The sequence below is a fragment of the Labeo rohita genome, chromosome 17, assembly GCF_022985175.1.
Source record: "Labeo rohita strain BAU-BD-2019 chromosome 17, IGBB_LRoh.1.0, whole genome shotgun sequence".
NCBI classification, from domain to species: Eukaryota; Metazoa; Chordata; class Actinopteri; order Cypriniformes; family Cyprinidae; genus Labeo; species Labeo rohita.
In genome coordinates this window covers 14,192,322-14,216,202 of record NC_066885.1, presented here as the reverse complement: position 1 = coordinate 14,216,202, position 23,881 = coordinate 14,192,322, and the positions used below count along the sequence as shown (strand labels likewise).

At 36.3% G+C, this 23,881-nt stretch overlaps 3 protein-coding genes across 11 annotated transcripts in view; 1 reads left to right on the top strand and 2 right to left on the bottom strand.

Moving 5' to 3' along the window:
• Positions 1-8,043, bottom strand: part of birc6 (baculoviral IAP repeat containing 6) — a 112,468-nt gene extending 104,425 nt beyond the window's left edge. For all 6 annotated transcript variants that reach the window (XM_051134261.1, XM_051134266.1, XM_051134262.1 and 3 more), the window contains exons 1-2: positions 7,617-8,043; positions 2,657-2,838 (exon numbers count right to left, since the gene is read on the bottom strand). In XM_051134261.1, the coding sequence (XP_050990218.1) occupies positions 2,657-2,838; positions 7,617-7,818 (384 nt within the window). In that variant the 5' untranslated portion in view covers positions 7,819-8,043. The remainder of the gene's footprint in view (positions 1-2,656; positions 2,839-7,616) is intronic.
• Positions 8,044-8,532: 489 nt separating this feature from the next.
• On the bottom strand, positions 8,533-12,094 carry yipf4 (Yip1 domain family, member 4). Its single transcript, XM_051134211.1, has 6 exons — positions 11,868-12,094; positions 11,466-11,619; positions 11,212-11,383; positions 9,780-9,857; positions 9,578-9,691; positions 8,533-9,491 (listed from the first exon to the last, which is right to left on the bottom strand). The coding sequence occupies exons 1-6, from the start codon at positions 11,923-11,925 to the stop codon at positions 9,354-9,356; spliced, it is 714 nt and encodes a 237-aa protein (XP_050990168.1). The 5' UTR covers positions 11,926-12,094; the 3' UTR covers positions 8,533-9,353.
• Positions 12,095-13,666: 1,572 nt separating this feature from the next.
• On the top strand, positions 13,667-21,456 carry exo1 (exonuclease 1). 4 transcript variants are annotated; one of them, XM_051132703.1, is made up of 14 exons: positions 13,667-13,724; positions 14,080-14,304; positions 14,397-14,516; positions 14,602-14,725; positions 14,931-15,068; positions 16,472-16,684; positions 16,965-17,152; positions 17,349-17,451; positions 17,787-18,009; positions 18,085-18,316; positions 18,497-19,025; positions 20,251-20,334; positions 20,479-20,666; positions 21,193-21,456. In XM_051132703.1, the coding sequence occupies exons 2-14, from the start codon at positions 14,144-14,146 to the stop codon at positions 21,305-21,307; spliced, it is 2,418 nt and encodes an 805-aa protein (XP_050988660.1). In that variant the 5' UTR covers positions 13,667-13,724; positions 14,080-14,143; the 3' UTR covers positions 21,308-21,456. The 4 variants fall into 4 exon arrangements, with proteins under 4 accessions (XP_050988660.1, XP_050988661.1, XP_050988662.1 ...); XM_051132704.1 differs by lacking the exon at positions 13,667-13,724 and adding an exon at positions 13,772-13,844; XM_051132705.1 differs by lacking the exon at positions 13,667-13,724 and adding an exon at positions 13,920-13,975 and having other exon boundaries at positions 18,115-18,316.
• Positions 21,457-23,881: the final 2,425 nt, after the last annotated feature.

Sequence of the window (23,881 nt, the reverse complement as noted above, 5' to 3'; positions counted from 1 at the left end):
TCTGATAATAATAGCTTTGTAGGACTATACATTATTTGGATAATTAGTTAAAAAAAAAAAGTTATATCTGACTCTATATTGATATTTAATACTATATTTTCAGTGAATTTTTATTGTGTTTTTTTTTTTAGTAAAAGTGTGATAATTTTATTGGCTTGTGTTCTTTAAACTTAGTATCATTAAAGGGGTGCTATTATGCTTTATCACTTTTTGAATTTTAGTCAGTGTGTGGTTTGTATATTTGGGCATAAAAAAGATCTACAAAGTTACAAATCTTAAAGTCCACTCCAAAAGGAGATATTTTGTTTTTAAAAAAAAATCTCTTTTCAAGAACTACATTGAACAGCTCCTTTGGACTACAGCGTTTGTTTTCAGCATGCAATGACGTCCCAACACGGTCCATTAGAATATCATTAAATTAAATCCCGCCTACGGAAATTTGAATTGTTAGAGGGTGTGTAGGGACGAGGTGGGGGATTAGCCTGACTTTAGCGATGCAGCGCACAGAGCAGCTTCAACGAGCCGCAGCATGTATAAACACAAGCATTGACTAGAGCGGTGGTCGCTTCAGAGCTGTAACGCGCCGCAGACGTGTGCAGTACGGGGGGGTCGAAACACATGCCGAAGCCGCAATCTACTCCGGTTGCCACGTCGAAGCCGTGCGCAGTGTGTGGTAAGAGATTTATTCATTATACTATGTAGATAGCTTCACTTATAATGCGACTGCTTTTTAAAATGCAGAAACTTGCACTAGAATAGGTTAGGCTAATCAGTGATGATGTTCTTTGATAATGTTAATGTTAGGCTGCTTTTAGCCTTATGCTGGAGCTGGTTTTGGGCAATGAAACTAAGTATGTAAAATAATTAAATAAATTAGCACGATAATATCATGTATCGGCGATCTCGCAGGCTGAGGATGGGACTCAACACTACTGTAGCGTATTATTTACCCACCCCCCATGCATCCAAGGTGTATATGACAAGCTTCTTTCAGATTAACGCAATCGGAGTCTAATAAAGTCTAATAAAGTGCATCCATCCATAATAAAAAGTGCCTCACACGGCTAAGATTCACTATTAATCTAGCTTGCGCTAACTGCTTTGACAAGGGGCGTAGCAGTACAGAAACACAGTCTAAGCTGTTTGCCAATCGCAACGCACTGGGATAGCTAACCAATCATAACACATTTCCTTTTTTCGGAAGGCTGGCCTTCATTAAACCTGGAACTAATACAGCCTTTAGTGCCAGGCTGGGAGAAATGTAATGTAATAATGTAAATTATGTGAAAAAAAATGCATTTTTCGAACCACCAAGCATGAGAGCATGTTCTAGTACACCCCCAGTACAAAATTAAGACTTTGAAAAAGAGCATAATAGGACCCCTTTAAACTTAAGTTAAATTTAAAAAGTCTTACGAAATTACTTTACATTATTTAATAAAATAGTAAATAATTATTAAAGCATTTTCGGTTTCAGTTTTCTGCCAAATGTATCTAGAATTTTTGGTTTAAAAAAATTCTCTTTACTTTTATCCACCAATAAAGCTGTTAGGCCTAACCAACAATGCTGGCGTGGTCTATTCGCAATTTAATGCTACAGAATGAATGTATGAACCGGTAGAATGATCTAGCATCAGACTAACATTTCAACAGTCGACAAACGAATGAACGAGCCCTGATATCTCAAACAATGCAAAGCAGACCCTAAAATGCATGACAAACCAAAACAATACCATGCCACAACATCAGTAGCTGCATCCAACTCAACAAGTCAGAAGACAAATCAAACATGTCTAACATGACCCTCGTTTTCACCAAAACAGACACAAACAACATGATATCTGAGTGTCAGATTATCTCAGGTTAAGGCAAGCATCAGTCTACAAAATCCATTGGTTCTCACATACAAGCGTATGTGGCCAGGGAGTGGTGAGAGCTGGGAGTTTTGTTTTCAGAGCCTCCTAGGACACAATGGACCAGTCTGTCTGCATAGCACTCTTTGTCAGACTGGTTATGCGATCGCTATATCAACAAGCGCACTCAAACAACTAGAATTTTGCCGCTTTTGTAACCTACACCGCATACTAAGGAAGTGCATGACAATAATTCCTGACGTGCAGTGTTGGATGAGCTACGGAAGCTTGTTTTATGCTATACTAACCAGACTGACCTCAGCACAGGGCTGATGGATGACCTACGCTTACACATGTTCTTCAAAAATAGTCATGAAAAATTATAAGGTCTTATGACTTAAACATCACACACTGTCAATCAGTGATGTGTCGATTGAAAGCATTAATAAAACCGGGCAAATAACACTTGCCATCTGGGGTGACAGACTTGCAAATTATACTTTTAGCAATATTTCAGCAATCATTCATGTTTTAGATATGCATACTTTGATTTCTTTCTTTTTGCCTGTTAAACACAATTGCAGGCCCTAAAGGAAACGATTCCATGCAGTTGAAAATACTGGAAGCATCATTATTTAAGTCTCCACTGAGGTTTGCAACTCACAACCACATTAACTATTTACTGATAGTGGTCAGGTAATGCACAGCAGCTCACTGATATATCAAGGCAAAGCCCATTATTAAACAAAGAATATGCTGTATACATTTAATCAATATACAAAAAAGCATGCCGGGTTTCTTACCTCAGTAACGGGCAGCTCCAGCTGCACCATGTCTTCTGGCTTGGACACAGGGGCCTGGAGGGCCGTGTCCAAAAGAAGGATCCCATTCAAGTCCTTCCTGCAGCCGACAGCGTAATCGTCCACAAACAGCACCTTATCCACAGCTGGGAAGTACTGACACCTCACCCGGCCCCCGGGTTTAGCTGTCACAAAACACACAGGGTGATCATTAGTTCTCAGTGGCAACATTTAGATGCTTTACTACATTAGACTTGCAAACATACACGTCAAACAAGTAAAACATTCTATGTCAGAAACTATATTTGAAATGAAGGCTGTTTTAAAAAAAAAAAAAAAAAAAAAAAGATTAATGTATCAGATATTTTATTATGTAGTATTTAATAATGAATAAAAACTAAAAAAATATATATATTTTTTTAAAGTTTCTTCTGCTCACCAAACCTGCGTTTATTTGATCCAAAGTACAGCAGCATAAACAGTAAAATTCTGAAATATTTTTACTATTTAAAAGAATTGTTTTCTATTTGAATACATTTTAAAATGCAATTTATTCCTGTGATCAAAGCTACATTTTTAGCATCATTACTCCAGTCTTCAGTGTCACATGATCCTTCAGAAATCATTCTAATATGCTGATTTGCTGTTCAAAAAAACATTTTTATTATTATTAGCAATATTTAAAACAGTTGAGTACATTTTTCAGGAGTCTTTGATGAACAGAAAGATCCAAAGATCAGCATTTATCTGAAATAAAAAGATTTTGTAACATTATACACTATACCATTCAAAAGCTTGGAGTCAGTATAATTTTTGGGGAATGAAATTATAGAAAATAATACTTTTAAATTTATCAAAAGTTATGATAAAGATATTTATAATGTTACAAAATATTTCTATTTCAGATAAATGCTGTTCTTCTGAACTTTCTATTAATCAAAAAAAACCTGAAAAAAATTCTACTCAGCTGTTTTCAATACCATAAAAATGTTTTTTGAGCAACAAATCAAAATATTAGAATGATTTCTGAAGGATCGTGTGACTGGAGTAATGATGCTGAAAATTTAGCTTTGAAATCACAGGAATAAACTACATTTTAAAATATATTCAAATAGAAAACTATCTTTTAAATAGTAAAAATATTTCAAAATTGTACTGTTTTTGCTGTACTTTGGATCAAATAATTGCAGGCTTTAAATGGTACAGTACAACTGAAATATTTGTTTCTTACAAAGATCGATGAATTCAAGTGTATGCAAATAAAGAAATACTAAACTTGCTCTGCTTGTTGAGCTAAACCCTCATTTTAACAAAATGTAAAACAAACATTCAGAACATTCACCAACACCAAATGAAGAAAAGTGAGAAATGCCACTGGCATCAGCATGTCATTCCAAAACGTTCTGTTCCATTTTACCCAAGAAGAAAAGCTAAGCACCCTTTAGCATGCATGCATGACAGGAACCCGTATGCAAAAACTAACATGCTCAAACGACAAGTGATGACGTTTGAAAGCAGACTGTATCATTTTAATTTGTGATCAAATAAATGTTTTAATCCAAGCATTTATACCTATATTTAGTTTGAATGCCTTTTAAATCACACTTCTTAACATGAGAAAGAAAGAGCAACGGCCTCCCTCCAAATCTGCTCCTAAGTAGCTGTGTTACACACTCAGGAGGAAAAAAAAAGAGGGAAAAGCTCTCCAATCGATATTATCCAAACAAGCATGAGTCGACTGTTCTGTGTGTGCTAGCAATTTCATGTGCGGAGACTCCCTGCTTAATAACCTAATAGCAATTTCAAACGAGATATCTGCAACTCAGCAAAATCAAACTATCATACTATCATATCTCTAAATGTACCCCAACCGCTAGCTTACTCTCTGCACCAAGGTATAGACTTCTTGTTGCACAGAAAAAAAAATCAACTAAGAATCACATGTGCTAAGGTGTCACTGGTTTGAGACTGAATATTTCTTGCATTTCATATGCATCCATGGATAAACAGGTGTGCTTTAACTCAAAAATGGCAAGAGCTACAAAATAGCACCACCACTACTGTAATTCCAGCTGCTCAGGACATAAATGTCATTGAACTCTATAAAATTATCCTTTCAGATTTGTCCTGGACTAAATGTCACATTCAAAACCTCTAGTTTAAAATTCTTTAAATCTGGCCCTGGTGTTCACCTAGAAAGGGCTTAAAGCGACACTCATGAATGTGACCCTGGACAACAAAACCAGTCATAAATAGCACAGGTATATTTGAAGCAATATCCAACAATACATTGTATGGGTCAAAATTATCAATTTTCTTTTATGACAAAAATCATTAGGATATTAAGTAAATATTATGTTCCATGAAGACATTTTGTAAATTTCCTACCATAATTATATCAAAGTATAATTTTTGATTAGTAATATGCATTGCTAACAATCCATTTGGACAACTTTAAAGGTGATTTTTTGCACCTTCAGATTCCAGATTTTCAAATAGTCAAATCTCAGCCAAATACATCAAACCATACATCAATGGAAAGCTTATTTATTATCAATTTCACAAAAAATTAACCCTTATGACTGGTTTTGTGGTCCAGGGCCACAAATGTTCATTAAAGGAGAAGTCCACTTCCAAAACAAATATTTACATATAATGTACTCACCCCCTTGTCACCCAAGATGTTCACGTCTTTCTTTCTTCAGTCGTAAAGAAATTATGTTTTTTTTTGAGGAAAACATTTCAGCATTTTTCTCCATATAATGGACTGATATGGTGCCCAGATTTTAAACTTCCAAAATGCGGTTTAAACGCGGCTTCAAACAATCCCAGCCGAGAAAGAAGGGTCTTATAAATATAATACAATTTAAATACTTTTTATTGTCAAACGCTCGTCTTGTCTTACTCTGCCTGTTTTTTTCTGGTTCATGACAGCAAGGGTATGTCAAAAAACTCTGATCCTATTTTCTCCCTCAACTTCAAAATGGTCCTATATCGCTGTTTTACCTTTTTTGTTAAAGGTGTTTGACCTTTTTTGCATGTTCACTTTGCAAAGACTGGGTGGGTACTTCTGCAGCGATGTAGGATGATTTTGAAATGATTTTTTAAGTTAAGGAAGAAAATACGATCAGAGTTTTTCGACATACCCTAACTGTCTTGAATCAGAATACATAGAGTTCAGGGAGAGAAAGGCAAGACAAGCATTTGAAATTAAAAAGTATTTAAATTGTATTTTTTAAATGAAAATAGCCGATCATTTCGCTAGATAAGACCCTTCCTCCTCGGCTGGGATTGTTCACAACCACATTTTGGATCGTTTGAAGCCACATTTAAACTGCTTTTTGTAAGTTAAAAAAGGGCACCATATCAATCCATTATATGGAGAAAAATGCTGAAATGTTTTCCTCAAATAATTTCTTTACAACTGAAGAAAGAAAGACATGAACATCTTGGACGACAAGGGGGTGAGTACATTATATGTGCACCTTTTGTTTGGAAGTGGACTTCTCCTTTAACACACATTTGACAAAAGACCTTCAAAGACATTTGTCACCGCAAAGACACCCTTTTACATCCTTTTAGTGTCCGGTTGTCCTTTCTTTAAAGCATTAAGGAGACTTGCAGTCTTATCTTGTGACAACTAATGAGCCAGACATTTCATAAGAGTAATGACACAAACTAAATTACACTGATTAAATAAAAATTATCTCTCTATTTAGGAGGAGGCTGAATAAGCGGAAGACTGCCTGTTTAACTCATTTGCTTACTAAATATTACTGCTTTAAGCAACAATACACAACTCCTTTGATTTCGTAATTCCACCATTTACAAACAGAATAAAGAAAAGACAATAAACACAGACTGACAAGGTCAACAATGTACATATTAACAACACCGCCACAAGAACTCATTCTGACGTTTAAAATGACATGTTTAACAGCAAACCGGAACAGAAAGCACCCGAGCCTTCGCAAACCTTACAAACTATCATAAAATGAACACAATTACTATAATATTCACACTTTACGCAACTGTACAGACAGCTGTCACCTGTCAGGGTTGGCATAAACATGAGCAGTGTTACTGATCCGTAGCAGACAGGCTAGGCTATCGCTAGGCTAACGTTAGCACGATTAGCTAAACCTCTGTCAGCTAATTTAGGGACAAAAAATAGAAAATTGTTTACTGTAAAAGCCAAAAACCACGTTAAGATGTATTCTATATCACTGACATGTACTGAGATATTGTTTGGATGTCAGTGGCATCAAGTGCGAGAGAAACACACACCTATACGAGCTGATATTTGCTAATGTTTAGACTAGCTTCAGTACCGCTTTACTAATACCGCATCTTTTAGGCCATGTCTTGGTTTAGCTTTATTTTACTTATAATGACAAGGACTGGTGTGTAATGTAAATAAGCATCAGTGATATGTACATAAACGCTGTGTTCATGAATAACGTGGCAATGTTTACAGTGATCCGGCAGCACAACAGATCCAGGAGGCCCTAAGCAGTGAGGAGGCCCAAAGACTGAGGAATCACTGTTACAACAACAAGTCTATCAAGAGTGAGCGATTATTCTCACAAATCCTCTATATGATCACATACACCTATCAGTAGCCGGAATGGTAAGGTGTCGATGTTAAAACACCGCTCTATCAGGAGGCCCTGGAGTGGGGGATCACTCACACAGTCCTTCATACCAGAAATAACGCACAGCCTTTCCATCAGCAAAGGGATAGAATATTTTGACACAGTCCTCCACGCGAATATAAAAGAGTCATTCCCAAAGCACTGCACCATCTATCAGATCATTTTGACACTTTCCTTCTCCATCATAAGCTGTATGAGGAAAGGACCTCCCGTACTTCTCCTCTAAGAGGAGGTCCAACCCAGGATTCCGTATTATGATCCCGGCCGGCCGGGATAAATCCCTCAGAACCCGTCCGAACCAAACTCACCGTGCAGAGCAGAGGCCTGTAAAATAGCCCCGGAGGTGCCGTCGATGACTTTGATGCTGCCCCGGCTGGTGACGGCCAGGATGGCGTTGAGGGCCGGGTGGTAGGACAGACTCCGCAGGCCCTCCTCATCGCAGCGCAGGCAGCCGTCCCTCAGCACGACCCAGTCCGGCGAGCCTGGCGAGGCCGCCGCCGCCGCCGCCATCTTCCTGCTATCTTCCCTTCCTGCCTTCCCTCCTCCTTCAGTAGCTCCTCCGTGGACGCGACTCGACGAGAAAACGTTAAAGCTGAATCCCGAAGTACCGCTGCGCTTCCACTGCGGGCTCTAAACCTCCTCCCGATACCGCAGGAGCAGCGATTCACCATCAGCGGAGCGGAAACCAGCGGCTCCTTCTGCTCACACACTCAGTGTGGAAACGGAACTGGCGTAGTCACCGTGTAATCTCCCGCCGAACCTCAAGAGGCGCTGTCGATAGATAGATAGATAGATAGATAGATAGATAGATAGATAGATAGATAGATAGATAGATTTCTTTTACATTTAAAAGTTAACCAGCTTGTTTTTCTAGCAGAAGTGCATGAGGAAAAGTCACAGCTCAAGGTTCTTGTAGTTAAAGATGACCATTATTTAGTATTAATTCACACTAGTAAATTCTTTATCAATTTATTAAATAAAATTTTATTTTAGTAACTACACTCTGTATGATGTTTAATTTTGTCGGCAACTCTCCATCTGTTTTTATATTTTTTATACAAGTGTCTGACAACACTTGTATCCTTAAAATATTAATACTAATTTTTTTTATTATTTACTGTTAAAACCAGTAACTAAACTGTTTTTATTAATGTTAAAGTACCCAATAAATTATACAGTTAAGTATTTTTATTCATTGAGAATAATGAGATTCACAACAAGAAGTGTAATTACAGTGTCAATCGATTTTTATTTGATTCATGAATATAACAATTTCCAGACTCAACTGTTTCAGCTAAACTAAAATGGTAACACATGTCTGCAGTGTGCACATCACCAGGTAGAAAGTTGTTTTTTAATTGCATGTTCTACAAATAAAAATTCCTTTCCTTTTTGGCTACATTTACATAAATAAAATACACCACAGCCATATAAAACAACCAATTCAAGGCACCCATACATAGCAGACCTTTTTAATCGAAGCTGTACTGCCTGCATACTCTCTTTTTCCATGTAGAACTCATAAATTAAAAACGAAAACCGATAAGATGAAGAATTCTGTGAATGTATTGGATCAGTCTACAACAACAACAACAACAAAATCTGTCTACCATCCGCTGGTTAACTCGTAAGTTTTCACCATTATGTGCGGTGACACATAAATTCGGTTACATGACTATCATGCTTTTCATAGTCTTTTACAATACAAAGTTCTCATTTTTATTTTCCTTTTGAGGTTTGTAAATATCATGTAACACCAGAGCTCCAGATTTCGGTGGCAGAGGGATCTGTGCAAACAGGGCTTCCACTGTAAAAGATGCTGCTTTTTTATTGTGTACAAAATTAATGGAAGCAGTTAAACACACTAATGTCTGTACACCTCATTCCCCAAAGCATATAGGATTATAAACAGGGTAAAAGAAAAAAGAAAAAGAAAGAAAATGCAAACTCCTTCTTGGTCTTCATGGAATATCCCTGCTGTGTAGCTCTCCACTGTGCTCTTTGTCAATGTCCAAGCAACGAGCCAATCAAAGCCTGTGGTCAATTCAGACTCCAGTATACAGAGACAGGAAGTAGATGTACAAAAGGAAGATGGGATATATGAGAAGGGGTTTCTTCGTTTTGAATTCATCACCGACGAGTAAAGAGGCAGCACTGTACGCGGCCCAGAATACTCCAAAAAGCTAGAAAAGGGAAAAAAACATTATATTATATCATCAATAAGACATATAAATTTAAATTATTTAGAAAAAAAAAAATCATTATTTACCTTTATGAGTGTAGAGACGACTTCAAAAGCCCCAATGACCAGGAGAAGTGGAGCTATTACAATGAGTGGGAGCAAAGAATAGCCAATAACTCCAAGCACTTGTCCGTAAGACACCTAGAAATAAAATTAAAAACCATAACTGGGTATCCCATTCAACTCATAAAAATCATATGCTATCTGACACGTCACAAAATATAAATACCTCTCCACCCAGCACTCTTGCAAGAAGGAAGATCGTCAGTGATCCAAATATCCAAATCGTAATAATCCAGGAAACAACCTGATTGGTCAAAAAAGATGTGACATATTGAAAAAATGATCAAATTTGATGCGTTTCTGCTACTAAATTATGCAAGTGACAGGTATTAATATAGTTCAACTACGAGTCAAAAGTTTTTGAACAGTAGGATTTTTAATTTATGTAAAGATGTCTCTTCTACTCACCTGTTTGATCCAAAATACAGTAAAAGCAGTAATATTGTGAAATATTTTTACTATTTAAAATTGTTTTCTATTTGAATATATTTTAAAATGTAATTTATTCCTGTGATCAAAGCTAAATTTCGGTGTCACATGATCCTTCAGAAATCATTCTAATATGCTCATTTGCTGTTTAAGAAACATTTTTATTATTAATTATTGATACTTAAAACAGTTGAGTACATTTTTTTCAGGGTTCTTTGAGGAATAGAATGATCCAAAGATCAACATTTATCTGAAATAAAAAGCTTTTGCAACACTATACACTATACCACTCAAAAGCTTGGGAGTCAGTAGGATTTTGTTTTTTATTTTGGGAAAGAAATTATAGAAATTAATGTTTATTTAGCAAGGATGCTTTAAATTGATCAAAAGTGATGATACAGACATTTATAATGATATAAAAGATTTTTATCTCAAATAAATGCTATTGTTCTGAACTTTCTATTCATCAAAGCAACCCGAAAACATTCTACCGTTTTCAACACAATAAATGTTTTTTGAATGAATTAAAAAAAAAAAAAAGATTTCTGACTAGAGTGTGACTGGAGTAATGATGCTAAAAATTCAGCTGTAAAATCACAGAATTAAATTATATTTAAAATATATTCAAATAGAAAACAGTTATTTTAAATACTAACAATATTTCAAAATTTTACTGTTTTTGCTACTTTGGATCAAATAAATGCAGGCTTGGTGAGCATAAGAGACTTCAAAAAAATGTTTGTAAATCTCACTGCTCAAAAACTTTTGCCTGGTAGTGTACATAATTATATTTTTTATTAGCAATTATCAAATTAACCCTTAATGTTTAAACATTTCTAGGGCTGTTAAACAATAAAAAACTTCCGTTAAATTACATATAAAATTGCTGAGAAGTAATAATATAACTTCAAGCCACCCTTTTATTATGGCAGAACAAATATTTCAAAATATTCTGAACATTAAAAAATATTTCATGAATAGACATTGTGGTTTTAGAAGCACAAATATCATTTTATTTTCATGTTATTGAAGATAACTTGTCACTAGCCCACAGTCCACAGCAATCTATTTTGCATTTTGATGGTAGGTCTACGTGCAAATCTATCATGACTATACACATTAAAATAATGCTCATGGTACAGATATAGATACAAAGTCTCATGTCTCACCCTAAACTGTCCATAGATGGAGATCATGGAGAAGAGCAGGACAACAGCCAGTGGTCCCCAGAAATCAGGATTGTCCCTCACCACCTGTCTGTTAAAACCCAGTGAGGGCATGGGCATCAGCACACACCTGATCTTGTAGTAGATGTCCTTTAAATCAATGTCCAACTCCTCCCTGCACAAACACAAACAACCAATAAACACAACCAAAACCAAACGTGACATCAAGCAACAGAAATCAAGTCTCACAAACTTACAGAAGCGGTTTAGTGTCCTCGGCATCATCTTCTTCCACCTCCAGCAACCATCCGTAACCTCTCTGCCTTAGAAAGGTGGTGGCGTAAGTGTCCCTGGTGGAATCAGGGCCCATATTTAGTGTGATATCTGGTGCATCGATGGTGCCGCTGAGCTCTGGTGGATAAAAGGTTGTTTTTGGTTAATACAGTTCACTATTGCATCCCTATTGAGTGTACATAACAACACCCATGTCATGATACATTAAGAGGCTTTATCATTCACATACATGGATGTATTCTCATATTAACGTATGTGTACATCATATACACAACACTAACACAACCAACTGGATTCTAACATAAATCAGACTCGTACATCAAAGCAGAGACGTATGGATGCTTTGGGGCCTTTAACTACTGTACCTTCAGCGTCCGTCGAAGAGACGAAGGTAAAATCTCCGTTGGTGGGAGAGAACTGCATGGCTGACAGCGATAACAGCTCGGGCTTCACTTACAATCGCACACACCGCCGCCGATCGCGCACCTTCACACCATTGCCACGTTTAACGATTCCTACCGATCAGCTTTCGGACTGGACTGCTGGCTCAAAACAGTCATGGAGGAAGCAGGAAGTGCAGAAAAAACACAGACGACACGTCAAATCCTGGAGCAGAGCGGAACGGGGAGGCACGCGCTCCACCCAGCGCCAAAAAAGAGCACCGACAACAAACATTCAATGCACTCGGACAGCACCACCCCGTGACCCCTCTGAAAAAAATTTGGATTACATCATGTTTGACATTTATTATATATATATCTATATATATAACCCAGTCCACCTTTAGGTATATGCCGTCAGTTGCATTTATCTGTCTGTATTATTTTATGTGAGTGAACTTTTTTGCATTGACGTTATAATGCTAAATTTGTATTAAATATAATGCTTATGTAATATACACTACTGGCCAAAAGTTTTTGAACAGTAGGATTTTTAATGTTATTTAAAAGTCTCACCGAGCCTGTATTTATTTGATCCAAAGTACAGCAAAAACAGTACAATATTTACTTTTTAAAATAGCTGTTTTCTATTTGAATATATTTTAAAATGTAATTTATTCCTGTGATCAAAGCTGAATTTTTAGCATCATTACTCCAGTCACATGATCCTTCAGAAATCATTTGAATATTTTGATTTGCTGCTCAGAAAACATTTATTATTATGTTAAAAACAGAAGATTTTTTTTTTCAGGTTTCTTTGATGAATAGAAAGTTCAGAAGAACAGCATTTATCTGAAATAGAAATCTTTTGTAACATTATAAATGTCTTTATCATCACTGTTGATCAAGTTAAAGCATCCTTGCTAAATAAAAGTATTAATTTCTATCATTTATTTAAATTTCTATAATAAATTTGTCTATTCCTCAAAGAATCCTGAAAAAATGTCCTCAGCTGTTTTAAATATTGATAATAATAATAATATTAATAATAATAATAATAATAATAATAATAATGTTTCTTGAACAGCAAATCAGCATGTTAGAATGGTTTCAGAAGGATCATGTGACAATTAAATTTTTTTTTACAATATTACTGCTTTTGCTGTATTTTGGATCGAATAAATGTAGGCCCTGATGAACTGAAGAGACTTCTTTAAAAACATTTAAAAAAAATTTTGGACTGATATTGATACCATTTTTCATTTTCATTTCATTTTATTTTATTTTATTATTTTATTTTTTATTTGATATTATTTTAATCCAGGTTATTGACACCACTATTATATTAAATACCACTGCTTGTTATTACACTTCCCTAACGTTAAACAGAAGTCGTGATACTGAACTTGCAAAATGAATATACATAGCTACATATATACACAATCATCTCCTAAGTCATATATCTATAGTTAGTATATGCTAACTCATTCTCATATGCTCATTCTTATATGCAACAAAGTCAGTATATAAAAGAAACATTTAAAAACAATGTATCGGCTTTTATGTCTACTTACAACTTATTATTAAACTCCAAACTTGTTGCTAATATTTTAATTAAAAGTTCTGTTGATCATGTTGTGTCATAAATAAATAAATAAATAAATAAGAGATTTCCGAGGTTGAGGAATTCCTTATCCCGCCCCTTCCACGTTTCTGCTCTGTGATTGGCTGTCTTTGTCAGTTTGACCAATAGGGTTATTCTGTAGTGATGTCACGTTTTTGCCGCTAAAGTCAAACCCTTGTAATTTCAGTCAGGCACGGAAGCAGAAGTAAAAGCTCTCGGTAAGTGTTTTTAATAAACGCTAAAACCAAAATTGGTTTCATTTATACATGTTTAAGGTATTAGCTACAGCAGACTGACTCTTTCTCATGTTGTTTAGTCGTTTAAGTTTCGCGAGAATTGTAAGTGTGCTTGATTTTGGAGGGATTTGGCGGTTAAAGTTTTTTGCAGACGTATGAAGTAAACATTAAATGTATTAAAAGTTATTGTATATAGATGTTTATCTTTTTACATACGTCCTTGCGGTTGCACGGTTAGTGAATGTTTCCTGTTGACTTTTGAGGATGTGTTTATGTTCTACAGTGGGCCGTGTGTTCTCATTGATGATCATTAGGGACTTTTGTTTTCATCTGATAGAGTGACGCAGGCTGGATTCTGCTAAACCATCGTCTTCAGACATCTGTCCTTCCAGACAGACAAAATGGGAATTCAAGGTTTGTTGCAATTTATTAAAGAAGCATCGGAGCCCATCAGTGTTAAGAAGTATAGGGGACAGACAGTGGCGGTGGACACATACTGCTGGCTCCATAAGGGGGCATTTTCATGTGCAGAGAAACTTGCAAAAGGAGAACCTACAGATCAGTGAGTCCTTTCAATTACTTGAATGAATTTTCAGTTTTTTCCAAGCCTAAAATGTGCATTTCTCATGCTCACATTCAATGTGTGTCCACCAGGTATGTGTCCTACTGTATGAAGTTTGTGGATATGCTGCTTTCTTTTGGAGTTAAGCCGATCTTGGTGTTTGATGGACGTAACTTGCCCTCCAAACAGGAAGTGGAGAAATCCCGGCGCGAGTAAGAACTCAGATTATTTACTGGAGGAAAAAGTTAATTAATTTAATTAAAAAGTAACTTTTTTTAATGTATATTTCACTGACAGGCGTCGACAGGCAAATCTGCAGAAAGGCAAACAGCTGCTGCGGGAGGGTAAGATATCAGAAGCCCGAGAATGTTTTACCCGCAGTGTTAATATCACCCCGTCCATGGCACATGATGTTATTAAGGTGAGACCTTTGTATTTGATACCTGTAAACAATATTTGCTTTGGAATCAGTGAAATGCATGTTAATATACTAGGATGTTTAGTAGACAGTGGATGTAAGTAATATGTAAACAATTATTATGCAATACTGAAAACAGATTAATCAGAATTTTCCATTTTTGTTCTGTTTGGCATCTTTTCATTTGCACCTTTTTGCTGGTTTTCAGACCGCCAGGATGCGTGGAGTGGACTGTGTTGTTGCTCCGTATGAAGCAGATGCCCAGTTAGCTTTTCTGAACAAATCTGGTATTGCTCAGGCAGTGATCACAGAGGACTCAGATCTGCTGGCATTTGGCTGCAAAAAGGTACCAGTGCAATGTGCAACAGAAAATACACTGGCCTAGAAACCAGATATTGACCACCATCTGGTGTCATGCAAGTCTGCACTGCAAAAATTCTTTTTTTCTGTATTTTTCTTGTTTTCCAGTTAAAATATTGAATAAATCACATTTTAAAATATATCGAAATCTGTTATTTTAAACAAAATCTGTTATTTCAAATTGTAAAAAATTACTGTTTAACTTTGATCAAAGAAAAAGCCATGGTGAGCATAAGTGACTTCTCTCAAATACATTTTAAAAAATCTTATCAACCCCAAACCTTTGAATAGCAGTTTTTTAAGCATGTAAATTTTTTTACTAATGCTTAAAATAGGAAAATCAAGATTTTTCAGTATGGTAAAACCATTAATAAACTTCATCGTGACATTAAAGGAGAAGTCCACTTCCAAAACAAAGATTCGCATATAATGTACTCACCCCTTTGTTATCCATTATGTTCATCTCTTTCTTTCTTCAGTCATAAAAGAAATGATGTTTTTTTGAGGAAAACATTTCAGTATTTTTCTCCATATAATGGACTGATATGGTGCCTTGATTTTGAACGTCCAAAATGCAGGTTAAATGCAGCTTCAGATGATCCCAAATGCAGTTGTAAACGGCCCCAGCCGAGGAAGAAGGGTCTTATCTAGTGAACAATCGGTTATTTTCATTTAAAAAATATTAAAAGTACAATTGATTTAATTTTTAATCTCAAATGCTCGTCTTGCCTTTCTCTCCTGAACTCTGTGTATTCTGACTCAAGACAGTTAGGGTATGTCGAAAAACTCCAATCGTATTTTCTCCCTCAACTTCAAAAATCATTTCAAAATCATCCTACATTGCTGCAGAAGTAACGACCCAGCCTTTGCAAAGTGAACATGCAAAGAAGATCAAACATTCTTTACAAAAAAGGTAAAACAGCGATATAGGGCGATTTTGAAGTTGAGGGAGAACATGAGATGGGAGTTTTTTGACATACCATAACTGTCATGAACCGGAACAAAAACAGTCCAGACAGAGTAAGACAAGACGAGCGTTAAAATTTTTTAAAAAAGTAAATAAATTTGATTGTTTTTATTAAAATAACTGATCGTTACGCTAGATAAGACCCTTCTTACTCGGTTGGGATCATTTGCAACCGCATTTGGGATCATTTGAAGCCGCATTTAAACTGCATTTTGGAAGTTAAAAATCAGTCCATTATATGGAGAAAAATGCTGATATGTTTTCCTCAAAAACAATTTCTTTACGACTGAATAAAGAAAGACATGAATATCTTGGATGACAAGGGGGTGAGTAAATTATTTGTAAATTGTTGTTCTGGATGTGGACTTCTCCTTTAACTTGTTTGAGGTTTTAGAGTTTCATTTGTTGTGTGTTGTTTGAAGGTGATTTTAAAGATGGATAAACAAGGTAATGGATTGGAGATTGATCAGTGTCACCTGGGCCGCTGCAAGTCTCTGGGCAACATCTTCACAGAAGAGAAGTTCCGCTACATGTGCATCCTCTCTGGCTGCGACTATCTGCCATCTCTGTATGGCATCGGTCTGGGAAAGGCATGCAAGCTGCTCAGGATGGCAAATAACCCAGATATTCTGAAGGTGAGAGAATAAAAAAAGTTGGGTTAGACAAGTTTTGTATATGCTAAATTGCCACAACAAACAGTTAAATCTGTGCTCATACTTGTGCAACTGATCATATTACTAAAACGGCATGTTTTATCATGTCCGTCTCCCTCTGGTAAGATTCCCATTGGACACATTGCATTCTGTGTTCTGCATGTTATTTTTTGCCCTATTTGTGCTTTTAGTGGACAACCCTGACTATCCTTTTTATTGTGAAAACAAATGCAACCACAGAGCTAATAAGTCTTTTATACAGGTGATAAAGAAGATGGGTCAGTACCTGAAGATGGACATCGCTGTGCCAGATGAGTACATTGAGGGTTTCACAAAAGCCAACAACACATTTCTGTATCAGCTGGTCTTTGACCCCTTGAAGAGGAAGGTGGTTCCTTTGAACCCTTACCCGGATCACATTAACCCCGCTTCCCTCAGCTATGCTGGAACGTATCTTTTACACATTTGTATATTGATTAAACAGGAACTGCTGATCTTACATTTTAACTTAATTAAAATAAAACAATTGACTGTAATGGCAAGACAGCAGAAGAAACATTTTTTAAATTAAGCCTTTTGTAAATGTGTATGTTTGTGTTGCAAAGCTCTGTTTTACTGCAAATGTAACTTAACTGATCAAATGCAGTAATGTAGGAGATGAGAAAGGGCTAGAAATGGCTCTTGGGAATCTGGACATTAACACAATGCAAAGAATAGATGACTTCAACCCTGACGCACCTTACACTCAGGTAAACCTTGTCATCTTTAATGTTTATTTGCTTGAAATTATGGTTAATTTTATAGAATATTTTTGATATACTATTACAATACTTAATAATATCTTGAATGACTTTATTTTCATATTTATATTGTATTTTTATATTTTTTCATTTTAATTTTAGTAATTTTTTTTTTTTTTACATATTTATTTGTTCAGTTTTAGTTTTCACAATTTTAGTACTTCAGCTGAATTTTTATTTCAGTTAGTAGCCAGGGCAACATTTAAACTTTTAATGTAAGTTTTTAGTAAATATTTATATTTTGTTTCAGATTTATTTTTATTTATTTATCTCCTCTCTTCCAGCCCTCTAAAGCCCCTCGCAGTAGTTCTTGGAATGACAGACGTGACAAAAGTGGCCCGTTCCAGATAAGTATTTGGAGCAGGAACTATGAACCCGGTAGCACCCAGCCAAAAAGTCCTACCACCCCCAAAAGACCCCCTCCTACCCGGGGCAAAGAGAGGATCGTTAACATGCAGAGGATAAAATTGCCCCAAAGAGAGTCACAGGTGAAAAGACCCCGTGAAGGTAAGCAGGCCTTGGTTGCATGAATATGAATCGGATTATTTTGATAAGACCCCTGATTGGGCATGTTTTTTTAAGACACCAGCCTCTCTGTGGATGACCTGTTAGGGCAGTATTCAGCTGGTGTAAAGAGACACTGCCCTGAAACTCCGCCCACTACTGAGCCGCCAACCAACAACAACATTGCTTCCAAGGAGAAGGGGTGTGGCAGCACAGTTGGACAGTCCCGTCCTCGAAATCGCTTTGCAACACTGCTGCAATGGAGGAACCAATCAGAAGAGGGCACCGGAGAGCAGATCACACGCAGCCGGTACAAGTGCACTTTCTGTTACTATTACAAATTACTGTTAGACCTTGGGCCTGACTGTTATGTGAAACAATGGCATTAAATATATAGTACTATATTAATTAGGAGGCCTGGTGGTTGTTCCTCCACCTCCATAATCTTAAACTCTGCTGACAATATTAATATGATTGACAACTCCATTAGGTTCTTCTGTAATGGTGAATCCAGTATGCCAGAGACACAGGAAGACTCGCTAAAACAAGATTCACCTCAGCCTGTGAAGTCTCCAGAGATGAGTGTCTCACAATCTGAAGGAAACACACTAGAATTGTGTCAGGACTCAGAGACAGAGCAGGCCGAAGATGAGAAGTCCAGCCCATCTGCATCTCCGTCTCACTCCTCCAGGTCTGCGAGTTTGGGTCTCGGGGTTTTTAGTTGGTCAGGAAACACCAGAGAACTGAGTAAATCTTCACATCCACCCACCGTCACCACAGACAGACATTCCTCCACACCCTCAGGGTTATCCACCCTACAGCAGTTTCACAGAAAGAAGGGCAGCTTCTCCTGGGCAGGGTCAGGGCTTTCGCTCTCATCTTCTCCTGTAGAGAGCACAGAGGATGCAGAGAAATCTCCCGAGTCTCCTCCGTCTCAGGACAGTGCATATTTCTCTCAATCCAGCAGCACCTCTGCTGGTACTGAGAACTCCCTAATCACAGAGGACAACTCTGATAAGGTGAGGAAATGGTTTTTAATTCATTCATATTTACCACTGACAACCTTAAAGGAATAGTTTACTGTATGACTTTGTCTCTGTTTTTTTTTTTTTCCCCTCATACAATGGAATTATTGGTTCCATACAGTGGCAGTCGATGGTAACCAAACTGGTTGGTTACCATTACATCAGTTTACAGATAAAATTATGTAAATGATGACAATTTTTCATTTTGGTGTGAACTGTTCCTTTAAGGTGAGGTGGCTAAAATGTCTTAAAGGGATAGTTCACCCAAAAATGAAATGTAATTTTATGAAGCTGCGAGAATACTTTTTATGCACAAAAAAAACAAAAATAATGACTTAATGATGTGGTGCTGCTGACACAGGAGTCATTTTTTATTTTTATTATGTTTTTTTTTGGGGGGGGGGGTGACTATCACTTTAAATGTGATATAATTTCCAGGCCTGGAAACTTTATAGAAATGAGTGAAATCATGAATAGTCCTGTACATTTCTGTAGTGAATTAAAAGAAAAAATCTTTAAATTTGTGCGTGCTCATTTGCTCTAATTTAATATTTTGGATGACCATTTATTTCACCTTGTGCTCATTTGTGACCCTGGACCACAAAACCAGTCATAAGGGTCAAATTTCTGAAAGCTGAATAAATAAGCTTTCTATTGATTCTATTGTGTTGTTGGGATAGGTCAATATTTGGCCGAGATACAACTATTTGAAGAAAAATGCCTTTAAAGTTGTCCAAATGAAGTTTTTAGCAATGCATATTACTAATCAAAAATTAAGGTTTGATATATTTATGGTAGGAAATAACAAAATATCTTCATGGAACATGATTTTTATTTAATATCCTAATCATTTTTGGCATAAAAGAAAAATCGATCATTTTGACCCATGCAATATATTTTTGGCTATTGCTACAAATATACCCGTGCTACTTAAGGTTTGGTGTTTCAGGGCCACATTTATCGTTCATCTTCAAAAAACAAACACAACAAAAACTTTATAATTCAGTGACAGTTAAATGTCATCTTTGGAACGTCTCATAATAAATATTCACTTTATACAGTGTATTATTACAATATTGTAAAGCCTATATGTACTAGTAGCATTTAATTGATTTTAGTGTTTTATTTGTAATTTATTTAGACAAAATAAAATGTAATTTTACTATTGACCGTTTATCAGTTTTTTTTTGGTTTTGTTTATTATTCATTCTTTTTAAAGGAAAAGGAGAGAGATTCAGATGGCTCCAACAGCCTAAGCAGTTCTCCCACAGACAAGCTGAAACCTGCTCTGAACAGAACAAAGGCACGTCCGTCTAATCATGACCCAAAACCACAGTCTGCATTTCCATTTCCTCACACTGTAGAGTACAGTGGGGGCGTGGAATTAAACATTGTGATTTTCCCCACACCTCCACCCTCAGTCTGACTTCCTACACCTGTGCTCTAGGTTTCAGGGTTGTCTCGGAAACAGCCTTGTGGGCAGGGTAAAGGCGGTAAAATCGAGACCTCCGCTCCTGCTAGGCCTAGCGGTCTAAGGAAGAAAGCGAGTGGGAAAAAGAGTACCGTCAACAATGAGAACAGCCCAGGCCTGCAGGCCACCATCAGCGGCCTCTGGGGGGCCTTCAGCTTCAAGAAGTAAGTCAGCCTGTGTGTAAGTGCGTAATTGTGTAAATAAATGATTCAATATGGCCAGTGACAAGCCCTCACGCTGTCCAATTCATCTTCTACTGTTTATATATGGCTGTCAGTGCCCCTTGTGGCCAGCAGGGGCAGTGGGATAAACCTGTTAACACAGAGAGTAAACTAAAGGGAGTGGCATGTTTACCTAGTTGATATGTGAACAACAGAGGTGTAACTGATTACTTGGGTAAAGTGAGAATCATTGTAGTAGTTTAGAGAAGGGTGGTGCCTGCTCACTATGAAAGGAAATATATTCTCATTATGCAATGCTCAGGCCTGAGTTGAATAATAAAAGCCTGAGTCAGTGCAGGTTTGAAAGGGGAGGGGCTAATCAACATGAAACATGAAGTCAGTTCAAGGGTGAAACTAGAGAAGTATCTGATTGCTGCCTCTCTCTTCGTGAAGTTGTCTGTAGGACTTATGTGTTACATTTTAAAGTGAAATGAATGTATTTAAATATCCGTGCATGTGTTTGTTTAAGGGACATTTCGAAGCTGAGCACCTGCAGAAAAGGAGAGCCGATGTCTCCAGTCAGAGAGAATGTGATGACAGAACTGAATGAAGCAGATCAAGAGATTCTCATCATTGCGGAGTGACATGTCATCTTTTCAATGAAATTGTTTATTTTAAGCGTAACAGCCAGTCTTTCAAACATACTGTGTATGTTCATGTTTTTGTATTATAAATAAATTTTAGTATAATGAATTTTATTTCAAGTCAATAAAGACATGATTTCTCCCATGGTAATGTTTGTTTTCTGATATGTGCTCCGCTGTAATTTAGTTCCTATTTTAATCCTTTGCATGACTTTTACATTTTATGGTGTGTGATCTCTGATCCTGTGTAACCTACAAATACCTATGACTTCTAACTAATAACTTAAAAGAGTAGTTCACTTCCAGAACTAAAATTTACAGATAATGTACTCACCCCCTCATCCAAGATGTTCATGTCTTTCTTTCTTCAGGCGTAAAGAATTTTTTTTTTTTTTTTTAAGGAAAATTTTCAGGATTTCTCTCCATATAATGGACTTTTATGGTGCCCCCAACGTCCAAAATGCAGCTTCAAATGGCTCTAAATTATCCCAGCCGAGGAAGAGTCTTAAAAGTACAATTTATATATTTTTTAACCTTCAATGCTCATCTTGTCTAGCTCTGTGTGAACTCTGTATTCCGGTTCAAGACGTACTGACCCAGTGTTTACGAAGTGAACATGAAAAGAAGGTCAAACACCCTTTAAAAAAAAAGGTAAAACAGCGATGTAGGATGATTTTGAAGTTGGAGATAATGAGATGAGAGTTTTTCAACATACTCTTAACTGTCATGAACTGGAATACACAGAGTTCAGGTAGAGCTAGGTAAGATGAGCGTTTAAGGTTAAAAAGTATATAAATTGTCATTTTTCTTAGAAAATAACCAATCGTTTTGCTAGATAAGACTCTTCTTCCTCGGCTAGGATCATTTAGAGCCCTTTGAAGTTGCATTTAAACTGCATTTTAGAAGAACTCGTGGGCACTAGAAGTCTATTATATTGAGAGAAATCCTAACCTGTTTTCCTCAAAAAAAAAAAAAAAAAGAAACATAACTTTACGACTGAAGAAAGAAAGACATGAACACCTTGGATGCCAAGGGAGTGAGTACATTATGTGTAAATTTTTGTTTTGGAAGTGAACTGCTCCTTTAAGATGAAATATATGTAGTAGGAGATGCACACAATAGAATACTGAGAAAATGCTCGTAAACCTAGTTATTAACAATCATAACTAGGCGTCTATGAGACAATGACACAAACGTTTAATATTCAGTATATCAGACTGAATTTAGATTATGTACAGTCATAAATCAAGCATAGTAAACAGTTACACCTTACATTCTTTCTAATTTGATAAGCCATCTCACTCAGATATACATCACTAGTGAAAAGTCCAAACATTTCTTACATACTCTACGTTTTTTAAAAGCGCATAAATGTGATCAACTCATGCTTGTTTCATTTATAAAATAGTAATAATAATAATAAAAAGTTATCCCAGCCGAGGAAGAAGAGTCTTAAAAGTACAATTTATATAATTTTTAACCTCCAATGTTCATCTTGTCTAGCTCTGTGTGAACTCTGTGTATTCTGGTTCAAGACGTACTGACCCAGTGTTTACAAAGTGAACATGCAAAGAAGGTCAAACACCCTTTAAAAAAAAAGTAAAACAGCGATGTAGGATGATTTTGAAGTTGGAGATAATGAGATGAGAGTTTTTCAACATACCCTAACTGTCATGAACTGGAATACACAGAGTTCAGATAGAGCTAGGTAAGATGAGCGTTTGAGGTTAAAAAGTATATAAATTGTCATTTTTCTTAGAAAATAACCAATCGTTTTGCTAGATAAGACTCTTCTTCCTCGGCTGGGATCATTTAGAGCCCTTTGAAGCTGCATTTAAACTGCATTTTGGAAGAACTCGTGGGCACTACTTAAGTCCATTATATTGAGAGAAATCCTAACCTGTTTTCCTCAAAAAAGAAAAAACATAACTTCTTTACGACTGAAGAAAGAAAGACATGAACACCTTGGATGCCAAAGGAGTGAGTACATTATGTGTAAATTTTTGTTCTGGAAGTGAACTACTACTTTAAGACAAAATATATGTAGTAGGAGATGCACACCATAGAATACTGAGAAAATGCTTGTAAACCTAGTTATTAACAATTATAATTAGGCGTTTATGAGACAATGACACAAACGTTTAATATTCAGTATATCAGACTGAATTTAGATTATGTACAGTCATAAATCAAGCATAGTAAACAGTTACACCTTACATTCTTTCTAATTTGATAAGCCATCTCACTCAGATATACATCACTAGTGAAAAGTCCCCAAACATTTCTTACATACTCTACGTTTTTTAAATGCGCATAAATGTGATCAACTCATGCTTGTTTCATTTATAAAATAGTAATAATAATAATAAAAAGTTTTAACCTTGTAATTTTTAATTAAAAAACGACTTCCTTCCGGTGATGTATACCTACTTGTCGTAGTCGACTGCAAACTTACATTTAGATCTACACAGTGCAGAAATTGATCTGTGGGTACTTCTTTAAGTATAAGATATACTTTGGGATTTGGGAATTCCAATTTATGTAAATTAATTACCAGTGGATGTGAATGTAATG